This window comes from Antedon mediterranea, chromosome 9, assembly GCF_964355755.1.
Source record: "Antedon mediterranea chromosome 9, ecAntMedi1.1, whole genome shotgun sequence".
Classification (NCBI taxonomy): Eukaryota; Metazoa; Echinodermata; class Crinoidea; order Comatulida; family Antedonidae; genus Antedon; species Antedon mediterranea.
In genome coordinates this window covers 8189978-8215234 of record NC_092678.1, presented here as the reverse complement: position 1 = coordinate 8215234, position 25257 = coordinate 8189978, and the positions used below count along the sequence as shown (strand labels likewise).

Sequence of the window (25257 nt, the reverse complement as noted above, 5' to 3'; positions counted from 1 at the left end):
GAAAAAATTCATCAAAGACCTGTGAAATTGCTGAACAAAGTGGAAAGCCACATTCATTCAATCATAAAACCAGAACAGCTGGTTATGACTGGTTGCTGGCTTACGAAGCGCCCCACACATCTTTCCGTTAGGAAGCCAGATGCACTCTCTGCAATTTATGCAAAGTTTCAAGCTCAAATTTGGAATTGTAACCCATCTCAATTGTCACAACAAATATTGAAATTCCTACACTATGGATGTTAGCGCCTACGAAAACCTCCTACAAAAAGAAAAATACACGGAGCTTATCAATGGGTCCACAAAACTACCATTCTTAAATAACAAAATATATTGGTCTTCTCTCAACTTAGATTATTTGACTGACAAATCTTTACAGACAAAAAAACGTCTCTTTATATTGAGGAAGTGCCTTTGAACAGAATAGGGGGTTGTATGAAATTACAATTTCAGATTAATTTAAATTTTTGAATTTCTTTATTTAGTAATCAAGGTTAAAAAACAATAAATACAATGCATAAAAAGTAGAAAAAACAATTGCACAGAAACACAGGCCTTGATTACAAGGAATGCCAAGAAAAGTTAAAAACTTATTTCCACTTGGGTCCTAAAAACAAGGAACTGATAAAGAACATACAAATTACATCAAAAGAATCCTTAAAATAAATGGTATAAAAATATAAAAGTTTAAAAATAACAATTTATCTAACATTTAATCCTAATATAATTTCAGATTACCACCAGTGAAGAAGTCGGTGCACTAACTGATGCACAACTGCAAAGTCTGGGAGTTACGAGACAGAGGAGATGGTGGAGAAAATGGGGGAGCAAACGATTGGATGCATAACTCAGCATACCGGGTTAAAAAACAACTGCCTAGACCACGATGTTCTGGAAGTGTCGTTCTGGCATTATGTCAAACAGGAAGGTTCATTCGATGATGATCATCCAGTGAAACAGCAAGTTTGAGTAAATACTATATTTGAATTAATGCTCAAAATACGAAACAGTGGGCAATAATACTTACACGCCTTTCATTTTCTATCAGCGATGGCCCTGTTACTATTGAGGTCAGCTTGTGGGGTGATCACACAACTGTTGAGTTCCAACCAGAAGAAAGGGTACAGGCAACTGCTCTAATCGTGACAGAATAGGTTGCTGTATGTAGTTACAATTTCAGACTTATCATTTCAGATTACCACCAGTGATGAAGTCTTTACACTAACAGATGCACAACTACAAAGTCTGGGAGTTGTAGACAGACAGGTAGGAGAAGACAGAAAAGAAGAAAATTTAGACTATATTCAACTTTCTGTATCAATTGTTTTTCTTTTTTTTCATTTTGGATTGACCACTAACAATGTGGTAAGTGATCCATCATTTCTAATTCTTTTCTATACCTCCTCTTTCTTCAAGTGATATATTATTATTATTTTTAGTTAATATACATATTGTAAAATGTTTTTACGTTGGGGATATATACGGCTGTTAATACTCCAATTTCCACACACAGTCTTATACCTGGTACAAATACCAGCCCAATTAACCCATTATCCCCCTCGATAACCCTTCTGTCTCCGTTAAATGGAAGTCATGCCACTTCTCAAAATTCCCACACCATTCCATATAAAGTTGATTTTCCCCCTTTTTTCCTGGGTAATGGCACCGAAGATTTTTCGGTATAGCGCCGGTGCCTGGAGGTAGCTCTCGATGCAGCAAATCCTGCAATGACTCCAGCCGAGGAGGCTCGTATTTTACCTTCTTGTTTGTCGGGAGCGGCCTTCACATTCTGGGATAATTTACCCCACAGAATCAAAACCAACTTTCTACGAGTGCAAGCTGAATTATTTAAAGTATTTGACCAGGATTCACTAAAACACCTGGCATTGCGATCATCTCTCACGTTCCGACAAAGACGAATTGGAGAGTCCTTACAAGTTTATGACGCGATATTGCTCGGTTGGTACACGAGCAAGATGGCGAAATCTTCCGACATTTCATTGCTGGTTTAGATAGAGTTGCGTCAAAAATGCATGAGCTTGGTGTAACAAACGTCACAGGCCAAATTCGAAGAGCAGGAAGATACACATGACTCATCTGACGATGATGAATTAGACGAAACAGTAACCCATCGAGCAACAGCTTTCATTTCAAGTATCCCACATTATGAATAAAGACAGAATTTACTCAAACATAATGCGCTTTAAATAATTTCTTTAATAGAAAATTTCTATAGAGTCTCATCACAGCAAAATCTTTGGTTGTACTATGAGATGGGAAGTGAGGCCTTCAAAGAATGGAAAATGGCACACAAAAACCACAGCAAAATGCAATGCCAAAAATTCTGGTTGTGCTGGTGCAATAGAACGCCAAGCTAAGTTGGCCACATTATGGCGATTAAACCGAAGATATTTAGGGTATCTCAAGTAGTACCTGCCGATCCTCCAATTTATGATGGATATGAAAGCATAAAGAAAGAATGTATAGGCCACATACAAAAGAAAATGTACAGGCACTTATATTCAATTTCAAAAGCCTTGAAAGAACAATCGTTTTTACACAAAGGCCATGTTGTCAAAGGAATCAGTGGGCATCGTAGAAATGGAAGAAACAAATGCTGACATGAAGGTTTCCAGAGTCACTAAAATGGCAGGGCTATTCGAGGGTTATGTCCTGATGTTAATGCCATGAGAAAAGCAATATAGGAGAAGGAGGATTGCGATGATTGATGCCAAGTTTAAAAAGGTGGTGCTGAACCTACAAATTATTTCGAAAACTATGCAATGCCAATTTAAAGCCAATTTTTTAAGAACTACGCAGTACATCTTTGCTGGATGCATGTAAACATGGTGGTACACAAAATACCAATGAGTCATTCCACAATGTAATCTGGAACAGGTGCCTGAAGCATTTGTCAGCCGTCAGCGACTCGAAACGGCTGTGGCGGATGCAAATATTATACAATCATGGTGAACAGGCTCGAAATGCCATTTTTAGGAAAATGGGTTTTGATATGATATGCCAAAGAATGCTTTTTTTTTTTTTGCAAAACAGTTTTTGAATATATGGTGCAGAAAGGTCATCATCCCAACTTGCGAAGGCCGCCAGGAAGCGTTGGGCTTTAAAGTATGTAGCAGGAGATGCTTTTAGAGGTCGAATAGTTAATTCTGGGATAGCTTTTTTTGAAAAGCTCATTAAATTTCGATTCAGAAATTTGCAACCACGATATATTTTTTTACCAATAATTTTCCGTAAATTTATATTGAAAATCAATAATTTTTGTATAATGCCGAGGAGGCCCTTGATCTTCTTTTGCTTGATGACAGTTATGATAATTGAGTTATTTTATCGCGATCTCGAAGAGCGAGAATCAGATTCTGACGTGCCTGATAAGAGACGATATTAGCGGCGACGATGAACCCGAAGACGACGGTGCACAAGGGCCTAGGTACAGAAGAAGAATCAAGCATTTAGAATGGAAAGATCGCGCTTATGATTCCTGGTTAGGTAAATATGTATTCTATATTATTACTGTATATTTACTTATTACGTTGACTATTTTGCGTTTTTATCTCAACGTGGTAATTTTCATTATGTTTCAAAAGTTTTATTTTTTGGTTGGCTTTATAAAAACAAAATAGCTGTAGGCCTAACAATTATTTAGATTATTCATTATTTTTGTATATTTCCTATCTTTGTATTCCTATTTTTATTTTTGTATTATGTTATATATATTATGTATGAGTAGGAATAAAAATGTTTTTCATTTCAAACATTACATTAGTGATTGTTTTTTTTACGGACATAAATGAGGTACATGCGTTCATTGCTCTTATTTTAGGTCTCGGTTTTGACAGACGAGGAAGCTACGAGAGTCACTGGTCTGGTCCAGAAACCGTTTCATGTTGCTCCTCAGGTGTCTCAATCTGGCTGATGATGCTGCTGCTCCTCCTCGAGATGACCCAACCTATGATTGAGGATACAAAGTTTCATTTTTTATGTCCATTCTTACTGCTAACTTTCAATCTTTTTATCCCTATAGAAGCGTGTCATTGGACGAGAGTATAATAGCTTTTTTAGGTAGGATTCGCTTCAGAACATACAACCCACAAAAGTCACACAAATGGGGGATGACTGCATACATTAGCAGTGTAGCACTTAACAGATGCACAAACTGGCTACGTATATCATCAAGAATTGTATACAGGTGGTGACAATCTGCCAGATAAAACACGGAGGTTAGTCAATCATGTGTGCCAACCGATTGCAGGTAAGAAGCACCATGTATAGCATTGGGCTTTAAGTAGCAGGATATGCTTTTAGAGGTCGAATAGTTAATTGTACACGAAGACAGTTTATTGACTGCTTTTCAAATTTTTTCCATGTGCAGTGCTGAAACTTGACAGTTTCACAAGTTTAGTCTAATGAACTTTTTGCCACATTAAGCAACAATGTCCTTCATGCAACTTCACACGACACACTGCAAGTCCCAGCCTAAGATACAGAATGCGCCTGCTAGGAATGTACTATGATCGATGTGCTGCCATTTCGCAACAGCATTATTTGTGCACCAGCGTAATTTTTTGTTGCCAAGTCTATGGGAAGAGCACAGAAGGTATAGGATACAGCAGGTAGAGTATGTGACAGAAGTGGGTTTTGGCAACTGTTTTGAAACCCTACATTTGACATCTGGACCTATTACTGTAGATTAAGGTGATTGGTAACATTTTACTACTCAGTTTTAAGCCTCTTAGTGCCGTGGGCAGCGTTAGAATCCATATGCGATATGCGTTGAAAACTCATAGTCGGCGATACACACCAAACGTACCTTCTGTGTTTGAGGGCGACAATCACTAACTTCTCCTTGTCTGAGCATTCTGGGATAGCTTTTTTTGAAAAGCTCATTAAATTTCGATTCAGAAATTTGCAACCACGATATATTTTTTTACCAATAATTTTCCGTAAATTTATATTGAAAATCAATAATTTTTGTATAATGACGAGGAGGCCCTTGATCTTCTTTTGCTTGATGACAGTGATGATGAGGAGTTATTTTATCGCGATCTCGAAGAGCGAGAATCAGATTCTGACGCGCCTGATAAGAGACGATATTAGCGGCGACGATGAACCCGAAGACGACGGTGCACAAGGGCCTAGGTACAGAAGAAGAATCAAGCATTTAGAATGGAAAGATCGCGCTTATGATTATTCCTGGTTAGGTAAATATGTATTCTATATTATTATATTTACTTATTACGTTGACTATTTTGTGTTTTTATCTCAACGTGGTAATTTTCATTATGTTTCAAAAGTTTTATTTTTTGGTTGGCTTTATAAAAACAAAATAGCTGTAGGCCTAACAATTATTTAGATTATTCATTATTTTTGTATATTTCCTATTTTTGTATTCCTATTTTTATTTTTGTATTATGTTATATATATTATGTATGAGTAGGAATAAAAATGTTTTGCATTTCAAACATTACATTAGTAATTGTTTTTTTTACGGACATAAATGAGGTAAGTGCGTTCATTGCTCTTATTTTAGGTCTCAGTTTTGACAGACGAGGAAGCTACGAGAGTCACTGGTCTGGTCCAGAAACCGTTTCATGTTGCTCCTCAGGTGTCTCCATCTGGCTGATGATGCTGCTGCTCCTCCTCGAGATGACCCAACCTATGATTGAGGATACAAAGTTTCATTTTTTATGTCCATTCTTACTGCTAACTTTCAATCTTTTTATCCCTATAGAAGCGTGTCATTGGACGAGAGTATAATAGCTTTTTTAGGTAGGATTCGCTTCAGAACATACAACCCACAAAAGTCACACAAATGGGGGATGACTGCATACATTAGCAGTGTAGCACTTAACAGATGCACAAACTGGCTACGTATATCATCAAGAATTGTATACAGGTGGTGACAATCTGCCAGATAAAACACGGAAGTTAGTCAATCGTGTGTGCCAACCGATTGCAGGTAAGAAGCACCATGTATATATATACACACAACAAAATGTTTCATATTTTTCATCATTTTTGAATTCATAAATCATAAATTAGGTCCAGCCAAAAATGTATGAAATATTTACCAAAAGATAGGAAATTTTATAAGAAACATTGTTTTTAGAAATGTTTTCCTCTAAAATGACTAGAAGTTTCTCAAAACTTAAAAAAACGAGACCACCTTTAAAAACATTGAAAAAAATGTTGTTCCCAAAAAGAATCTGGTTGACATAGAAAGTCATTATCTGGAAATTCGGTACTAAGAGGTTTAAGGTATGAACAAAAATTGATGCAGCAGCAAAGCTGGTTTGTGGACAAGATATAAAAACATGGGCAAAAACAGCATTAACCACCAAGTATATTGGTGCGCTACATTAACTCCATCCGGGCACGACCAAAGCATGGTAGCAAAATGGAACTCGTTGTTACGGCATATGCAAAACATACACATAAGTCATGGTAATCTCTTCCCCTTGTTGACTCCATGCTGAAATCAGTGATGGTGAGCCACGGAAGAAATGGTGAGGGGAGATTTTCTATTTTTTAAAACACATGTAAATATTTTCTTCTTTTGACATACAACAAATAAATAGGTATATGTTGGTGTTAATTAATAGGTAGTATTGCTGCCAACAAACAAAGGATATCATTACAAAATCCTAGGTTAGTAAAAGACATTGAACAAATGAGTGAAAAGCACCAGACATCGAAATTAGAAGCATTATGTGCCAAACACTTTAACCATCTCATAAAATTAGGTAATGTAACGTGTGTAACGAGTGCTTTAAAGATCATGGTATGGTATCGATGTAGAACGGTTTTTTGGCTGATTTGGGTCTTAATATGTTGATTTTATTAGTACGTTTTGGTAAAATAAATTCTATAAACGTAAATTATGATATTTTTTATGATTTACATACATCGGAGTTTATATCTCCGAAGTCGAATTTGGAAGCAGGAAATCCATGGCGATAAATCGTGACGTCATAAGATGAACACACTGCCTGGTCACGACACTAGGCGCACACCTCTCTGTACACAAACTGTATATCGGCAAGATAGTTCGGAGTCTGATCTTGAAGAGGAAACGATCCATTAAGAATTTGAAATTGATGAAGGTGAAGGAGACGTTATGGATACGCCAAAAAGTGATTATTGAATGCAGTACCAAAGAATTGTATTTTTAAAAAATGAGTCTGTTGTAGGTTGTAAGGGGATAAAAGGGCGTTTCAACCGTATTGTATGAGCCCGATTTTACCGATTCTGGAAGCGAGGCTAACCAACGCATCCAAAAAATAAAATGTTTTTTTATTTTTGCTTCATAAAATACAGCACTGCATATTTGTTTGTGATTAATTAGCACTAATTCAGTATATTGAATCTATTTTTAGAAGATGTTTCTTTTTGGAACCGAGCAGAAAGGCATGTATGTTTCATTATCTAAAGTACAGTATCTATTGTGTAAAAGTCACAAACCTCAAAATCCTGTAGGATATCTGTTATCCAGGTGAATATTAATTATAGTTATGGGATTTCATCCAATAGCATTTTATTCCAAGGTTAAACAACAATAATACTTATGCTCTTTAAATATAACAATAACTAAAAACAAATCTTTGCAGTCCCACCTTTTTAATTTACACTTTTATCATTAATTGTTTGCTCATCTTTGTTGATTGTTCAGTGCTTAGAGGCGTCCTGCATTTTGTGCTATATTAAATTGAACTTTATTGTTACAGTATTACCGTAGTTCCCCGGGTATAATCCCACCCCCCTTGTACGTGAAATTTGCCCGAATTTGGGAGGTGGGACTATACCCGGGGATTTCCCGCTGCATGAACTGAAAATGACGATATTTCTTCTAGCTACGATTTAGGCTATCTAAAAGCTATATTCCGATGTAGGCCTAGCAATTAGACGGCCAGGCCATCTAGGCCTAGGCGGCCTAATTGGTCTTACCTGTTCTATGCCTACCGTATAGATTTTCCCCGAGATTTCTACTTAAAAATACCCTAAAATGTGATCTAGGCCTAGGCCTGTTCCTAAATCGACATGAACTCGATCGATACATGTTCACTCACACGCTCGAGCTCTCTGGCTGTGTAAATCGCATGTTGTTGCATGTGACACAAACTCTACTGTGCACAAGCTGGTCGGTATAGAGGGCGGTGTTTTTTTTACGGTAATCAAGCATGCACAGAGTAGTGTAAACAACAAGAGAAAGAATGTACACGACGGCGAAAGGATGTACAAACATGACGATCGGGGCCTTAAGGTTGTATTCAACTTAACAATGTTTGATGAGTTTTAAGTCAGCCAAATTCAGAGAAATCACTCTATTTTTTTGGTGAGAAATTGACGTCGGCCTAGCTAGCTACAGTAGGCCTAGGCCCACCTCTGGCCTAATGTAAAATTATACACTGGGACTTTGCCCGGGGATATGCTTGCGTGTGAAGGTAATCGTAAAGTCGGGGGTGGGATTATACCCGAGGTGGGATTATACCCGAGGAACTACGGTATATTATTATTATTTATGTGTTTTCAGGACAAGAGAAAGAGAAAAGCGTGTAGAAGGGAAATTGAAGGCCCTAAATAAAATAAATAAAGGCACTACAAGAGTGAAAGTTCGGGAAGGAACAAAAGAAGTCGATGAAACGGTTTATAATGGGCACAAAATGGCACAATTACAGGGATGCCGTAAGGGCGAACGGCCCCCGTGCCTCGGGCTTTTTAAACATTGCTTCTAAAACTTTTCACAAACAATGAGATCACATCCTGCTCGGTGACAGGAAAAAACAACAAATGTACAGGTCAGCCACGCCGACCACTAAATCCTTAAAAGGTTTACGGTCTTTTGGACATCATTCGGACAACAATAGGTTGCAACCAAAAGGATATAATTGAAAATGTTTCAAACTTTTCAAACGAATATTGAATAAAGTCATGAACTAATATTGTTCATGAATTAATATTGAATAAAGTTCATGAATTAATGAATAAAGTTCATGAATTAATATCATGAATAGAGTTCATGAACTAATATTCCTAAAAAATTATTTACGGGGACACCATATAGCCTGGTCCGCAAAAAATTGGATTTGAATCCGTCAGTCAACATCTTTCCTGACAAGACTCAGGCCTCTTAGAATCTACCCTGCGCACACATAATGGGGCTGCTCAAAATCGAAAAGGAATCCATGTAATAACTTAACTTAATTTGCGGGTCCTCCTCTACTTTTTCTCAGATAATAAGGTGACTTCGACATTGGTTCAGGATGCCGTTGCCATCCTTTAAGAATGTGTTGAGTGTAATTTGTAGCACACCAATTGTCATTTTCAAAACACAAGGTCTGGACTATGAAACCGTAATAAAATTAATTGCCACGAAGTGCCTTCAATAAATCTTTCAATCAAGAATTGAAGAAATAAGAGATCAATATTAAATAATGTCTGAAATGTTTCAAAGATTATAAAGAAGATACAATATCTTCTATTTTATGTATTTGCCTTCATCAATTTACTGTTCCCAACCAATTCCTTTAAGAGATTATTCACCCTTATATAAGCTCCATGATGCCCAAAGCTTCATAGACAAAGTTGCTGCCAAGTCCATAAAGCCAGTTAAAAAAAATCTTTACTGCTACTTACTGCTGCTTATTTTATGTTGAATATTGAGGCAATGTGTTCTACCTTTATGTTTGTGTAAGCAGTTTGAATTTCCTGTTCCAGAGTATTTCCAGAAAATTTCCACCTAGAGTAGCATGCCATTTCTATGTTGCTTCAATGTTGTTACATAAATAGGCCTAGATGTCACTACACAACATCAGCATTTTATACAAACAAATTGATCTACCTAATTGTAAAGGTCAAAATATTATGTTGAATTGAGACCCCTGGCAGACATTCAATCTGAATTTTAAAATTATTTACATTACGAAGATCAATTTCTACCAAGTATAAATATAATATAACATAACCTTTTTTGTATTGCTTTGCTTTTGGTGTATACATACTGTACATTTTTGTAGTGAGGCCTGGATGCCACACAACAAAAGTGATTCTACAATTGGCCTATCCTTCAAACAAAAAGTTGTTACTTGTTTGCATAAATGTTGGAATGATTCTAATTCAACTCATGTTTGCATATTATTATTCACATTTTTTTCTATCAGCTTTGACTGGCCGATAATTTTAATAATAAATTTCTAATATATTCACGTTTCTTTGTAACCCTCTCCTGAGTAACAGCCTCTTTTACAGATTTCTTCTCTTCCAGTAGGTGAATATTGCAAAGACATTCCGCAACAGTTATTGCAAACAACCCACAATCATAACCTACCGATGTAAAAAACATATTTTACAACTTTTGCTAGATACAAACATAGTAAAAAAACAATTCAGATATATTATTTAGAACAAAAATGAAATACTATTATGGTGTTAATGTCGTATAACTCAACATTGTTGACATACACACTCTGAGCAACTGATCACAATTGGCAGTAGGTGCACAAAAAATGTAGACATCAGCTTAGTTTCTTTCAGTTTTCTATTTTTTTCTGGAACCTAAAGGAATCGAGCGCAACTAAAAAATTTGAATCGCGAGTGCGGTATTGGTATCTGTGACCAGTGATCGGTTCGATGTTACCATACAGTACAGGACAGAATTATTGCAAAAATCCCAACGCATTCAACACGTTGTCGTTGCGTTGTGTTTGCGTTGCGTTGAACGGCTTTCAACGTTTAGTTGTTTATTCAACGAAAGTCATTATCAGCATGTCAAGTAAACAATTAGTTATTTCAACGCTAGCTGCTGCAGCACTAGACTGGCCGATTGCACGCCTGAACGATCAGTAACAACAACAGGCAAAATACCCATCGGCAGTCACTACCAGATATTTTAATATAAATAAAATATATTTGAAGCTTAGATATATTTTTAAGTATTGAACGGACAGTTACCAAATAAAACACACAGTGATATTTCCCAGTGTTTAGTGAAGGAAAACATCGAATGATAAGGTCGATGCCAAGTCTAACCATTTACTCCATGGTCTAACAGTTAACACTGTACTGTAGGCCTTCCGGGGGAAAACACGATCTCACGTCATAAAATCAAACAACGTGGAAATTACTGACATCAACACACGAGGCCGCCACCCTGGTTTCCTCAAGAAAAACACCACGTGTGTTATGACGTATTTAACGATCGTTAATGACGACGAAGTAATTAATTTTATTTAGGCCTACATTTTTTAGCTGTTCGAGATTCAAGAGATAAAGTTAAAATATTGTTTCTCTATTTTGGTTTTTATTTTATAATTGTCCCATTGTTTGTTATAATGTAATTTCGAAAGAACTAAAAAAATTGACGTGTCCGACACCCATCCATGAACCAATTTAAATCTTTATAAATCGAACAACATTACATTTTTAAGTACAACAAGCGTTTTGAATACGTTAACAATAGAGCGTGTTGAATGTGTTGAACCCGTTGACCGTTCATTGACGACGTTAAACAATTGAATCCCATAGCGTTGAACGCGTTGAAAACGTTGCGCGTTTTGAAAAGCATCACACTGTTAACTGATTAAAATGTTGGCTGTTCGCTCGCATATTCTCGCAACTCCCATCCCATTCATACAGTTTCAGGAGGAGGCCAATATAATTATAATTATTAAGAAACAATAGTATGTTAAAGAGAAAACGCCTAAACCTCGCCTGTAATAATATATTGTCTTGCATCAGAATAAAGTGGTTCTTTATTCTGAATTGTTTGGTTATTCAAATATTTGTGGGTTACACCTTGGCGTGAATAATATGGTATGGCACAGGTTTTGATTTTAAAGAAAACGCCTAACATTGCCTATTGTCATCAAATTGGTCATTCCTATTTCTTGGTTATTATATTTAACGCTTTTCTCAGCATGGGTTACGTTAAGCATCACAATAATTAATTTATAATATAATACATGATAATGATATATTTATGGATAATAATAAAACTAAACGATTTTTTCCCTTTTAATTATTACGTGAATGAACTCTTCACCTTTCGATCAGTTCGTCCCTCACGTCACGAAAAGCATGCGTGAAAAGGACGACGTCCGACGACCATGCTGGATCGTTATGTTGGTGGTGTATTGTTGCCTTCCATGGCGGCGGGTGTAGGCTACGTTGTTTTTATAAATAATCGAGAAAAATGTAGTACAGTACTGCGAAGTTTTTAGTTTGGAAATAATTAATTACGATGTGACCTAGCCTCCAAGATTCACCGCCGCCTTAACTTTGGTATTTAATACTCCAGTTAATATAGGCACACAGTAATTGAGGACATGACCACTACTTTTAACTGCGATGGCAGACGCGGCTCATATACACACGGGGCCTACTCGTTAGTAGTAGGCCTAGCCTAGTGTAATATATTAAGCTAGGTTTCCGCGGAAAAATACACATTATGTTTGTTTTCTTAAATATTTGTAATACTGTATTTTATACTATTACTACTACTACTAATACACACTGGCAATCTGTAAATACCATACGAATCCGATTGTTCGTTATTTCAACGCAAACTCAACGCAACACATTGTGTTGGTTGAATAAACAGTTCAACGAACTCAACACTTTCAACGCCAACGGACAACGCAGTTTCAACGCGTTGTCAACACTTTAACAATGCGTTGAATGCGTTCAAAATCTGCAATAATTCTGTCCGGTACTGTATAAGCACTCATGCATACCGGTTCCTATACAACTACAAATTGCGTCATGTGAGCGGTAAGAGAATTAAGAAAATGGTTGATTTTAGCAGTGGCTTAGCATAGGAACGCTCGTTGGATAATAGTTTGATCTCACTGCTTATGCAAATAGTGTTCTTTTGTCCATGAAAATTGTAGTTTAATATTAAAATCATGAAACATTTTATTATTAGTTTTGGAACTTACTGTTTTGTTGTTGAGGGCACTCTTCATTTACAAATGCTGTTTGTTCTTCAACTAAAAAAAGATATTTTAAATGGCACAATTTATTATTTATTATACTCGGATACCACTTGATGAGTACCGTGGCTGTTTGTGACAGTTGCTGAGTGTGCAAGCCCTACTCCTCTACAAAGATACATTAGTGCACACGAGCTAGATGTCTACACTGGGCCTACGTTTGCCGCTCTACATATTACGGTTCCACTGTCTTAATTAACTTTTTGGCCACTTACTCATTACAACAATAGTGAAGGAAAATAATCACTTACCTCCAATATATGGAAGAAGTTTTGTAGAAACTTGTTTGGCGACGCCTGCATTCATGTTGCACATTGAATCATAATGTAAGAATTGTTGAAGTTCACGGTGAAAGAGCATTACGCTCCTACAAAAATAGTAACAATAATTCAATGAAATTTTACTATCTTGTCAGTTGGATGAGAAATTGAAGGCCTACTGAATGCAAGATTCTAAAATGTGTCAATTACTGTATAACATCTTGTAAAGAACATTCGAAAATAAGCCGCTCAATAATTTGACTAAGATTAGAAGATTGAGGTTACAATAGATAAAGATTTCTAAAGGCAGGGATGTCACCACGCTGGTCGGCGCTGGTCGGCCCCGACCAGCACTCAACATTTCCGACCAGGATTTACAGGCTGCCGACCACCACTATTTTAATCATTTACGATATTTATATTAGGCCTTAGGCCTAACTAAAATTCGTACTAAAACATTTTACCTAGCACATCGTTAATAACAGACAAGCTAGCCTCATATAGATAAGACAAAAGACTACAGCAAATGTTTCCGTGGTTACGTACGTTACTTTATTTGTAACACAATACCAGGCCTACCCTGCCCTGGTATTCATTGTTACAGCTTGTGAGTCATGGCGAACAACGTGCTACACAGCACAGTGTACAACTACAAGTTTAAAGTTCACATAGCGACCATTCAAGCGTTTTATTTTGCACAGATTAAAAATACAAACAAGTACGCAGTAATTAAAAATGTACAACTACATAGACCCAAACAAAATCATTTTTAATTGCTGAATGTTTTGTCACCCTGCTTTAATTATATTATGTTACTAGTTTTACATTTTTGTACTCTACGAACTATTAAAAAAAATAAAAAAACATGCGCATGGTTCAGTGAGACCGGGCAAGTTCGTTCGTTTATGATCGCCGAGCATGGTACAATAATTACACGTCCCTGGGACAACTTCAGGTTGCTGAACTTCAGTTAACCCATAAACACGTGTCTGTTCTTGCCGGCCATGCACTACATGCTTGCCGCACAGTTGTGAAACAAAAAATCCGGAATTCGCGAATACGCTAAAAAACTCTCGCGCAAAAGAACACAACATTATATCGAGCAACAAGTAGTAAGGTCTAGGCTAATAATTTATCTACAGTATTTGATTAGGGATTAGGCCTAAATAAGGAAGCGCCTGTTTTTGTGGAATTCAGATTTTGGGGCATCTATCTAAGCCTTGGCTAGGCCTAGTGGTCGTAGTGTCTACAAGGCTAGGCCTAAGCCTGACGCGATCTATTGCTATTCATTTCGTAAGCGTTTTTTTGTTTTCGCGAATAATAACGGCGACTCCCCGGTGGTGCAAGGTTAGGCCTAGACCTGACGCAATTTGTTGTTATTTATTTTCATAATTCTTTATGTTTCGCTAAAATAACGACAAACCCCCCGGGGGGGGGATACCCCCCCCCCCCCCCCCCCCCCCGGGAAATTTTCCGACCAGCACTCCAAAAAGCTGGTGACATCCCTGTAAAGGCACACTGAGCATTACATTTTACAAAGCAGCCAACCAACAAACACATTAAATGTGAATTTGCTAAAGTTGCTCCATGGGAAACTTTTTCAAGCTTTGTGAGTCACTTTGTATGTCTATGTAAGTGTGAACTAGTCTTCCGTTAGGTAAAATTTTTGTAATACTGTTCCAGAAATGATTATACCAACAGTATGCCCTGACAGGTACATACTGAAACATAAACGCAAGGATCACAGGCGGCAGTTCAGATGACCCATCATGTTTTGATTGGTCAAACTACTTGATGCATGCTTACTTTGCGTCCTAGTAGGAACAAAACTTTAATATTAACTTACCAATGACTTCCACCAGCCTCTGTTCTTATTTGGTTATTATTGATGAAACACAATACAAAATCTTTGGATTTTAAGTCTAAAGGCGTTAGAAATACTTCAAGGTCATCAACTACAAAATAAATAAATCATCACAGTATTTAGTCATAGATTTTTGTTCAAATTCATTTACGGTCCGTTGTTATTGAAAAAAATACCTTGTCACATAATCAAATGAATGCCCCAAAAATATTTAACAAGTACAACACAATATCAAAAATTGTATCAAAATGTTCAGTAAATTGTAGGTCATGGCATGGAGTAAAGAATAAGAGGAGGCACAACACGGCCTAGCTATCCAGTTAATCCAATTAGTATCACGCTGTGCGGTAGTGCTTAAGCATAGGGTAATAAACTTCCCATAACGATCCTTTGAAGAACATCCTGTTTACCCGTGCAGCTCGCTGCAGAGTTGGCTCTGATTACGTAACACCCTAATTAAGGAAGAAGCCAGGCATGACATCGATGACAAAAAAAGTAAACAGAGGCTGCGCAGTAGTTTCTAATACATCATAGTGAAGCATGACCTTTGTGCAGTTGTTCATTGTTCTTTGAGCTTTTTTCTCGAAAAAACCGTTTAAAAATCGAGTAAATTTTCACGGAGATATCGCAGTTTTTATACCAGCTAACAAATTAATCATATTTTTTATCAAGCCATAGACGTATCATTTGGTAAATCGAAATTTTACCGTTTAAGCAACTTTTTAATTTACGAACCCTAGTGCATTTTGTAGCATATTAAAGACTCCAACTTATTTTAAAATCACATTTTAGTGCGCGCAAATGCGCGCATGAAAAAAATTATATAATTTGTTCTCATGAATATTCAAAAATATACGTATAGTAGAATTCCAACGACACAATTTCTTATTTTTATTACTGTATATGACATTTAATTTATGTTTCAGTCTATATTATGACTGTTTAGCAAAACTAACATTCTTCTATTTTAGTCTAAAATTGTATAATTAAATTATTTATGATATTAATATCATAAAATATATGATTTTTACGATCACATACTTAGAGTTCAGTGAAATTGTAGGACTTAAATTATATATCGTTTAACGATTTGTGGCTACACATAGGCCTAGTAGTTCGTAATATATTATTATTTAATAAATAGCCTAAATAAGGATAATATTTAATCCCATAATGATGGACATATTTAGTGCATACCGTAACCGGTAGGCCTAATAGGTTCAGGCATAGGCGCGCCTATAGTAACAATAAACAATATCAATAATAATAATAGGTTTTTTTTATGTAGGTCTATATTAATATATTAATAATTGTAATAACGTTAGAAAACAAATAGTAGTAATATTTTATTAAAGAAGAAATTAATCAATTAGTTTTAGTTTTCGGTTGGTCGTTATTATAATATTATATAATATGGTATAAAATGGTACGGTACTACGAGAATATTCGTTTAGTATCAACCCGTAACAACAACTACAAATGATATGTGTTGGTTAAAAATTCAATTACAAATATAGTCTATGCTCTTTTGTAATTATAAGCCATTGTTTAAAAGGATTATGTACAGTTCGGTACACAGCAGTTAATCGTAAAATTAAGAAATCGGACATACGAACAATAGATCGCCAACATTATTCGTACCCTTTTGCTGTATTGCGTACGTTGATCACGACTGATGCGGCTGTAAACTTCGCCTGGAAAGTAACTAGTACAGTACACATTCTGGTCCCTGGATGGAACATGATATCACACGTAAACCGCAATGGAGCAGGTCCAATGTTAAACAATTCGTACAAAGGGGAACCGCCAGACAAGTGCGTACCTATTCATTGTTTATTAGATCGCTGGCAATAATGCATGCAAAGTGCAATAGCTCTCCGCTCCACCAAGCAACGTACAGTACTAAAAAAAATGGAACGTCGCGGTTTTTCTAGGCGCTGAAGTTATACGAAGTGAACGCGAATGATTTTTACTGTATATTATATTCCTCGACGAAAAGTACTCGCGTTTCCCAGACGGGGAAGAGGGGGGAAGACGACGAGGGGATACAGCCCCGTAACTCCCCGCTGGCACCACCACTGGTGGTCCTTATTAAACCCATTTATTCATCATGATTCATGATAAGTTGTCTGGAGAAATTACCAACATTTAGTACACAGTAAACCATATAAATATAATTCCTTTATTGGTGCCGTATAAAACTCGTGTATTATTAATTTATTAATAAAAGATATCCAGTAGAATATATATATCGCTGCTTTTTAATAAAAATTAATAAACAAGGTCGGAATACAAGTTCAATAGGTCTACAAACAGTATATAGTACACCTTTCACGCTTGAACGCACATCGCCTAGCAAGAGTATTGTGACGTCCTAATACGCATGTGTACAGTACTAACACCAAAATTGACCGCGGGCAGTAAACATTGTACTCTTTGCTAATTGGGTTACGTAACGGCAGTGTTTAGCACCTCCTTAAATACTCATTACAAGCATAGCCTTAAGCAAGCGGTAAACACGATGAACTGACTGAACTATTCAAGTTGTGTCTCCTCTTATTCTTTACTCCATGGTCATGGCAATTAATGAATTCTACTACAAATAAAATGTGTTGTACTGTAATACAATATACAAAATTGTGTATATAACAGTATTAAATGCATGTTGCGTTTGATGAAATGATGTTCTATGGAGGGTAATTGTACTGTACACTTTTACATACAATTTGCGGGTATTAAAGGGGGGTTCCGGGTTTAAAATGAATAGTAAAAAATGTAAAATATATTTGTTTGTCTCTTTAACGGTAAAAGTTTCAATTTATATAAGCGCCCAGTGAAGCAGAACGAAGGCTGTGAAATGAGGCCAGATTACAAGTGCAGCTACGGCAAAATCACACTGTGGTTACAGAATAGGAAATTCGTGAAATGGTCAATCTTCCGACGACTCGTTATCATTAACCATATCAATTACTTTTGTAAAATTATACTTATCTGAGGTAATTTTAGTCGGTCTTCCCATTTATAAAGTCAATTTTCTATGAAAATTCATCAAAACTGTGAAAAATTAGATATGTTTGCACTTTACGTTTGGCGATTTTCGCACTGACTTAGGGAAAGCCTTCAAAATCAATGAAGCGTAGCGTATACATTCCTGCTAGAGCTGAGCGAGGAGAGCGAGACGACGATACACGTGCTCAACCTGCCCATGCCTGGCATCGTCACGTGATAAGCAGATACAGTTTACAATACCAAACTGGTCGGGTCGAGTATACCCCGTCTATAATTACAACATGAACGATGTACAGTATTTAATTGAAGGTCGACTCGACCTATCGGAATGGTATAGATAATATAGCTCGAATGAGAGAGTTGGAATATTTGTAAACATAAGTATTGCTAATTTTAACAAGTGTAGCCTATAGTAAAAGGCCTGGTAGTATCAATTCGCATAGGGTCTACTACACTAGCTAGCTCAATTTTTAACTGGGCCGGATCGGCTAGGTCTCCTTCCTACTACCTGGTCTACTTGCTTGATGCAGTCCGCTTTTTTGGAGAGTAAACTAGGCCTAGCTATGTTATTGTTAGGCCTTTTAGACGATCGGGACACCATACGTGCGGACGGCGATCGTCGGACCTTGTTTTGCCTCCATATTTACAGCCGATTTTTTAGAACGTTTTAGGTTTAGATTGTTAGGAGTTTGGTTGATAGGATGGGTTTGGAATCCACTGAGTTTTGTTATTTATGGGCCAATCGTTTAGTAGTAGGCTAGAGGCCCATGATATTATGCCATGGGCCCCAATGTTTTAACGTAGCCATCGTGGCATGGAATCCCTAGTCAGAATGACTCTCACCCATGAAAAAAAAAATGATCTAGGCTAGGCCTAGCCTAGTACGTTAAGCCGATAATACGATCTGTACTATTCGAGGTATAAAAATAGTATAATTTATGACTCCGTAATCTGTACTAAATTTTGTATTTCATTAAATGTCAAATAAATATATGCTACTACTGTTATTATTACACTTTAGATAGGCCTAACTTAGAAAATCTACAAAAAATGTATTTCACAATGATCGGGTGGTCGTCGTTTGACAGGGGAGAGAGATGTAATTTAGTTGACAAACACAATGTACATGACGTCGCGAGTTTGGAATCCACCCTGATGACGTGATTTTGTGAATATCTCATGAATATTAATGACTTCCCTAAGCTGCTGAAAAACAGACTTTCCATGAATTTACCCTAAAATGTATATGAAATTTAATTTTTTTAATTTCTCGTTATTACTTCTTCATTCTGACATGTCTATATTGTTATAATATTTTTTATTTAATAAATAAACGATATTTAAAAGCAATTTTAAACCCAGAATCCCCCTTTAAGGGACACTCAAAACCCAACACTGTTTCCTTAAAGGACAACTTTACTGAGATCAAGTACCATATTTTAAAAACGTATTAGGGACATACATATGATTTCAGAACAATCGTGAGATTTACGATATTGCCAAAATGTTTAGTCTGTTATTTTGAAGAAACACTTCAATATCCCGATAGGCAAAAGAAATAATTTAACAAAATTCAACATTTATATTTTTTACAATTTATTTAAAACTGGTCGCGCTTTTAAATGACACAGGGACTAATTAAAAACAAAACTGACCACTAGCAAACTTTATAAACTGTGTGACTTGAGGACTTATGAACGCCACTTTCTCCATGAAACTGCAAAACTGTTCATGTTCAAAATATCTATAAATTTAAAAACAAATGTACAGTATTTAGATATAAAAGTGGTAAGTTAATAATTATTTTACTATTTAAACAAGAAATATATACGGTAAACGCTGCTCGATGTTCTTTCTTTAGATATTTATGATTAATTATTAAAAAGATGTCCTTTAATCGCAAAAATACATACAGAGACAACGTGACTTCATGGCAGTCAGTACAAGTGAGAAATTCTTCTTGCATCAACCAATCAAAGAGAATCAAAAATCGTTCAACCATGAGCCTTTATAGACTCTCTTTTCCCAGACGTTTTTTGGGTCCAGCAGCTGGGATCTATAAATTATAGTCGAGTTTACAAAGTCGAAAAACTGTCGGTCTTAGATACTACAGTATAACTGCTGCTTGCTTTAGCTTCTGAATGAGTAGTCCTCATGAGACGTAGCTGGCTAGAGCAGCAGCATGAAAAAACATTGTGTCTACGGATACAGTACCGAGGGCGCTATGCCAAAACAAACAATGGGCCGGCTTTAGGGTCATCATCTCCGACTTTGCTAAAAATTCAGTACACAATTTTTGCCAAGCATATAAACGAAAATAGATTTCAGTACATGATTCAGTATTATGCACTTGTCAATTGTATGACCCACTATACGACCCCCGGGAGAGGTGCGTCATGGGTGCGTCATTTTCAAATAATTACTGACGCAGGGGTGCGTCAAAAAACCTAGATGGTACGTCACATCAATGAACAAGGTGTGTCAATGTCCGTCACTTTACCACCCACCATATCATAAACAACATGGTCACAGTGCGTCAAAATGGGTGCGTCATGGTCACCTAAAGGTAAGTCACATTTTTGACGCACGGGTGAGTCATGGTATTCAATGGTATGACGCACATCGGACAAATGACGCACCTCTCCTGGGGGTCGCATAGTGGGTCATACAATTGACAAGTGCATTATTCCTGAACAGAGAGAGGGTCGCATCAAAAAAAAAACTTTAAAATGTTCTTTCTTAATTAAAAGAATACAGTACGAATGTGTGCGTTAGTTACTTTAGTATTGTATTAGAGACTGGTCATTAATATTAAAAGTACACGATGAAGATAATTTAGAATAAAAAATAACAATTTGTATATAATGAACTGCAATTTTTATCTTGTTAACATATATTTTCTAATTCAATATGTCAGTAAGCACAAGTAAAACACAATTAAGATAAAAAATATTGAAAATTGTAGATACGATATTAAAATTTATCTATATTTTGGGAAAAATTTGCATTTTGCAAAAGATCAATGACCTTTTGACCTCTACTGACCTTAATAATCTTCAGATTAATTTTATTTAAATTTTAAAAGATTTTAAAAGATGTATGCTACACAATGTTACTAAGATAATACTAATTAGATGTTGGATTCTTGGGTTATTAGGATAAATGTTACCCCCTACCCCAAAAAATATTTGAAGATAAAACACTGATGATCATTACAAATGACGCAAGTGCAATGCATCCCTATATTTTTCTTGTTAACATCGATTTTTTTCACTCGGTCACAGTGCATATCGGCCGCCAGTCATTTCGGCCGCCGGTTTTGGAACGCCCAAAATCATGAAACACCAAAAAGGACAAAATATGTATTGTTCATTTCGGCCGCCAGAATCGTCAATATTGTTAATGTATGGAACGCCTTAATTGTCAAAAAAGGGTGTATATACATGTGCCTATTGCCTGAATAGACGTGCGTATTCAAACAGCAAGCAATCAACAAAAACGATCATATAGTCCAGTAAAATATCACCTTCACCATTGCATAACGTTAGTAGTCAACGAGATTCTCACCGTAGGTTCTAAACATTATGTAAAGATCATTTATTGATGTTGCGTCGCGTAAAAGTTGGGATTTGTGGAGAAAATGAAGTTTTTATACGCAGTTTTTGCTTCCTTTCGTCGTGGTTTGTTTTCATCGAAAAATGACGTCATGGGGCATAAGTGAATGACACGCCATTGTCGACATTTGCGTTCGTATTAAAAAGTGAATTTTAAATGTACGAATATGGTATTAATTATCTGTATTACATTGTATTATTATGTATCGCATATATAACAAGTCATTTTGATAAAAAATAAGTCAAATAAATATGAAAAACAAAGAAAATTGTGATTTTTGCATGTCATCTGAAGTGACCTTCCATACAATGTGATAGCGCCCTCTATAAGTATTGATACACTCGCACTTCAAACTGCAAGCTTTTTGTTGTTTTATAAATTCATTCATTCAGAAATACAATTTAAGGAAGGAATCGAATCAAGGGCATTATTACTTGGTTTACTATATATTTATGATGTTTTCCCCAAAAATAATTACTAGTATGTACATTTTGCGAATTGTAGATGTACCGGCGGTATGAAATTAAAAAAAGCTGTTTACGCGGTCTGTAGCCTAACGATATAATAATTATATGTATAAAATAATTGTTACTTTTTTCTGATAAATCAGTATGAATAATAATGTTTACTTAGCGCTGCTTTAAGCACCATATTTAAAAAAAAGAAACAAATTGATTTAAGCTTACTTTTTGTCACGTTTTCGGTAATTAATCGTCTTCTTCGCTCTCACTATCTGATTCGTCACTGTTCTCATCATCCGATTCTGTTGGAAGAGGCCCCAGCAAATCGTTATCGCCAACGCACCATCCGTTATTGTCTTAGGGTTTCGGCAACTCTTAAATCGGTGTTAGAGTGCGAGCTTCCAGATCATGACTTGATAGTTCGATCGTGCGTCGTATATGTTGATGCAAGTATCTACGCGACGGTGGAAAGTTAGCTAAATCAATGTTTTTTAACACTGATTATCCGTCTTTTTCCTTGCATTTCCTGCGAAGAAAGTAAAATCTAAGTTCATCGGTACTCCTTGCTTTCGATCGGGATCCATATAAGACAGCGATGTTTTTTTTTTTTATATTGTTACATTTTGTTTCGTCACGCGTCCATTATTGCAAAAGTCCTATTCGATACAGGCAGTGGCAGGAATCGACGAATAACCAATCTCACCAGTTTAGCCACCACTGAAATCACCCCAAGTCGATGTAATGCCATTCTAGGGCTGCATGCGTTCACAAAGTGCAGCACGACCAGCGCTTTCAAGGGAAAAGGAAAATTAAAGGCCATTAAACTTGTCGAAAAATATCCAAAATTTGAAGAGGTTTTCAAGAAAGTAGGAGAAAGTTGGAAAGGAGAAGAAGAGTTAATGTTTTCTGACAGGAACTGGAATAGTTCACGTGCCTGTTATTATATGGATTCCGTTCGAAAGCAAGGCGTAGGCCTACCGATGAACTTAGATTTGACTTTTTTCGCAGGAAATGCAAGAAAAAAAACCCCGGAATAATCAGTGTTAAAAAAACATTGATTTAAAAATTAGCTAACTTTCCACCGTCGCGTAGATGCTTGCATCAACATATACAACGCACGATGATCGAACTATCAAGTCAGGATCTGTGGAGGCTCGCACTAACACCGATTTTACGAGTTGCCGAAACCCCAAGACAATAACGGATGGTGCGTTGGCGATAACGATTTGCTGGGGCCTTTGTGGTGTGAAAGCGAGATTCTTCCAACAGAATTGAACGAGCGATTGCTGAGAACGACTCCTTTAACTCGGATGATGAGAACAGTGACGAATCAGATAGTGAGAGCGAAGAAGACAATTAATTACCGAAAACGTGACAAAAAATAGGCTTAAATCAATTTGTTTCTTTTCTTTTTTAATAGGGTGCTTAAAGCAGCGCTAAGTAAACATATTCATACTGATTTATCAGAAAAAAGTAACAATTATTTTATACATATAATTATTATTATATCGTTAGGCTACAGATCGCGTAAACAGCTTTTTTTAATTTCATACCGCCGGTACATCTACAATTCGCAAAATGTACATACTAGTAATTATTTTTGAGGAAAACATCATAAATATATAATAAACCAAGTAATAATGTGCCCTTGATTCGATTCCTTCCTTAAATTGTATTTCTGAATGAATGAATATAACAACAAAAAGCTTGCAGTTTGAAGTGAGAGTGTATCAATACTTATAGAGGGCGCTATCACATTGTATGGAAGGTCACTTCAGATGACATGCAAAAATCACAATTTTCCTTTGTTTTTCATATTTATTTGACTTATTTTTTATCAAAATGACTTGTTATATATGTGATACATAATAATACAATGTAATACAGATAATTAATACCATATTCGTACATTTAAAATTCACTTTTTAATACGAACGCAAATGTCGACAATGGCGTGTCATTCACTTATGCCCCATGACGTCATTTTTTCGATGAAAACAAACCACGACGAAAGGAAGCAAAAACTGCGTATAAAAACTTCATTTTCTCTACAAATCCCAACTTTTACGCGACGCAACATCAATAAATGATCTTTACATAATGTTTAGAACCTACGGTGAGAATCTCGTTGACTACTAACGTTATGCAATGGTGAAGGTGATATTTTACTGGACTAATAGTTCATACATTTTGTTTACATGGAGCTGCGCTATCAATATTTTACTATTATTCGCCGGCTTCTTCCTGGGCCCTACAACCCCTCCGCCCCCCTCCCCCCCCCCCCCAAAAAAAACAACCACTATGAAATAAAGTAAGTCGTGTAGAAATACTTTAGTTAAAACTACTAAACTAATCCCTCCATAAGTCATAAATCGTCTATTCAGGCGATAGGAAATGAATACATATTTTGTCTTTTTTGGCGTTTCATGATTTTGGGCGTTCCATAACCGGCGGCCGAAATGACTGGCGGCCGAAATGATCAGACACCGCATATATATATGTCCGTGGGAAGAAAACGATACCAAAGAAGTTTAACTATGTGGGGGGTGCACGGTAACCCCCTCCAGCCCATGAACTATATAGGCTAGGCTAGCTAGGCCTACTACTAGGCCCGCTAGCTAGTAATAGTAGGCCTAGGCCTAGGCCCCTAGAGTTAGTTTAGTAGTAAAGGAAAGTAGAAAAGTTCCACTCACTCAAATACGAAGCTTAAAACATTATCATTTAGCCAATGTCCCTGCTGAAGAAGACAAAGGTCAGATTGGCGTAGAAGGCTGTCGTGGTAACTTAGAACAATTTTATCCCTTTCTGCCATTACTTTTAATAAACGTTGACCTTGTTCCTGTCTCGGTTTTTAAGTACAAGACTTGGACCACCAATATCTCCTTCTTCCCTCTTTTAACTTTTGATCGCACATGCCATGCCTAGCTGGAGCAAATTCCAGCGTGCTCTGCTTAGCTGTCCTTTAATTTATGCATAACGCGCCGTTCTGCTCTGTTGAACAACAACTTAACCATTGACCTTCAGGCATTGAGGCGTAGCGAAGTTGT

The 25257-nt window shown here is 36.5% G+C and overlaps 2 protein-coding genes across 2 annotated transcripts in view; both read right to left on the bottom strand.

Moving 5' to 3' along the window:
• LOC140059189 (major facilitator superfamily domain-containing protein 3-like) overlaps positions 1 to 25257 on the bottom strand; it is a 218632-nt gene that overhangs the window by 161871 nt on the left and 31504 nt on the right. The window lies entirely within an intron of this gene.
• On the bottom strand, positions 9998 to 25213 carry LOC140059284 (sentrin-specific protease 8-like). Its single transcript, XM_072105150.1, has 6 exons — positions 24904 to 25213; positions 19790 to 19878; positions 15108 to 15216; positions 13253 to 13368; positions 12948 to 12998; positions 9998 to 10335 (listed from the first exon to the last, which is right to left on the bottom strand). The coding sequence occupies exons 1-6, from the start codon at positions 25020 to 25022 to the stop codon at positions 10169 to 10171; spliced, it is 651 nt and encodes a 216-aa protein (XP_071961251.1). The 5' UTR covers positions 25023 to 25213; the 3' UTR covers positions 9998 to 10168.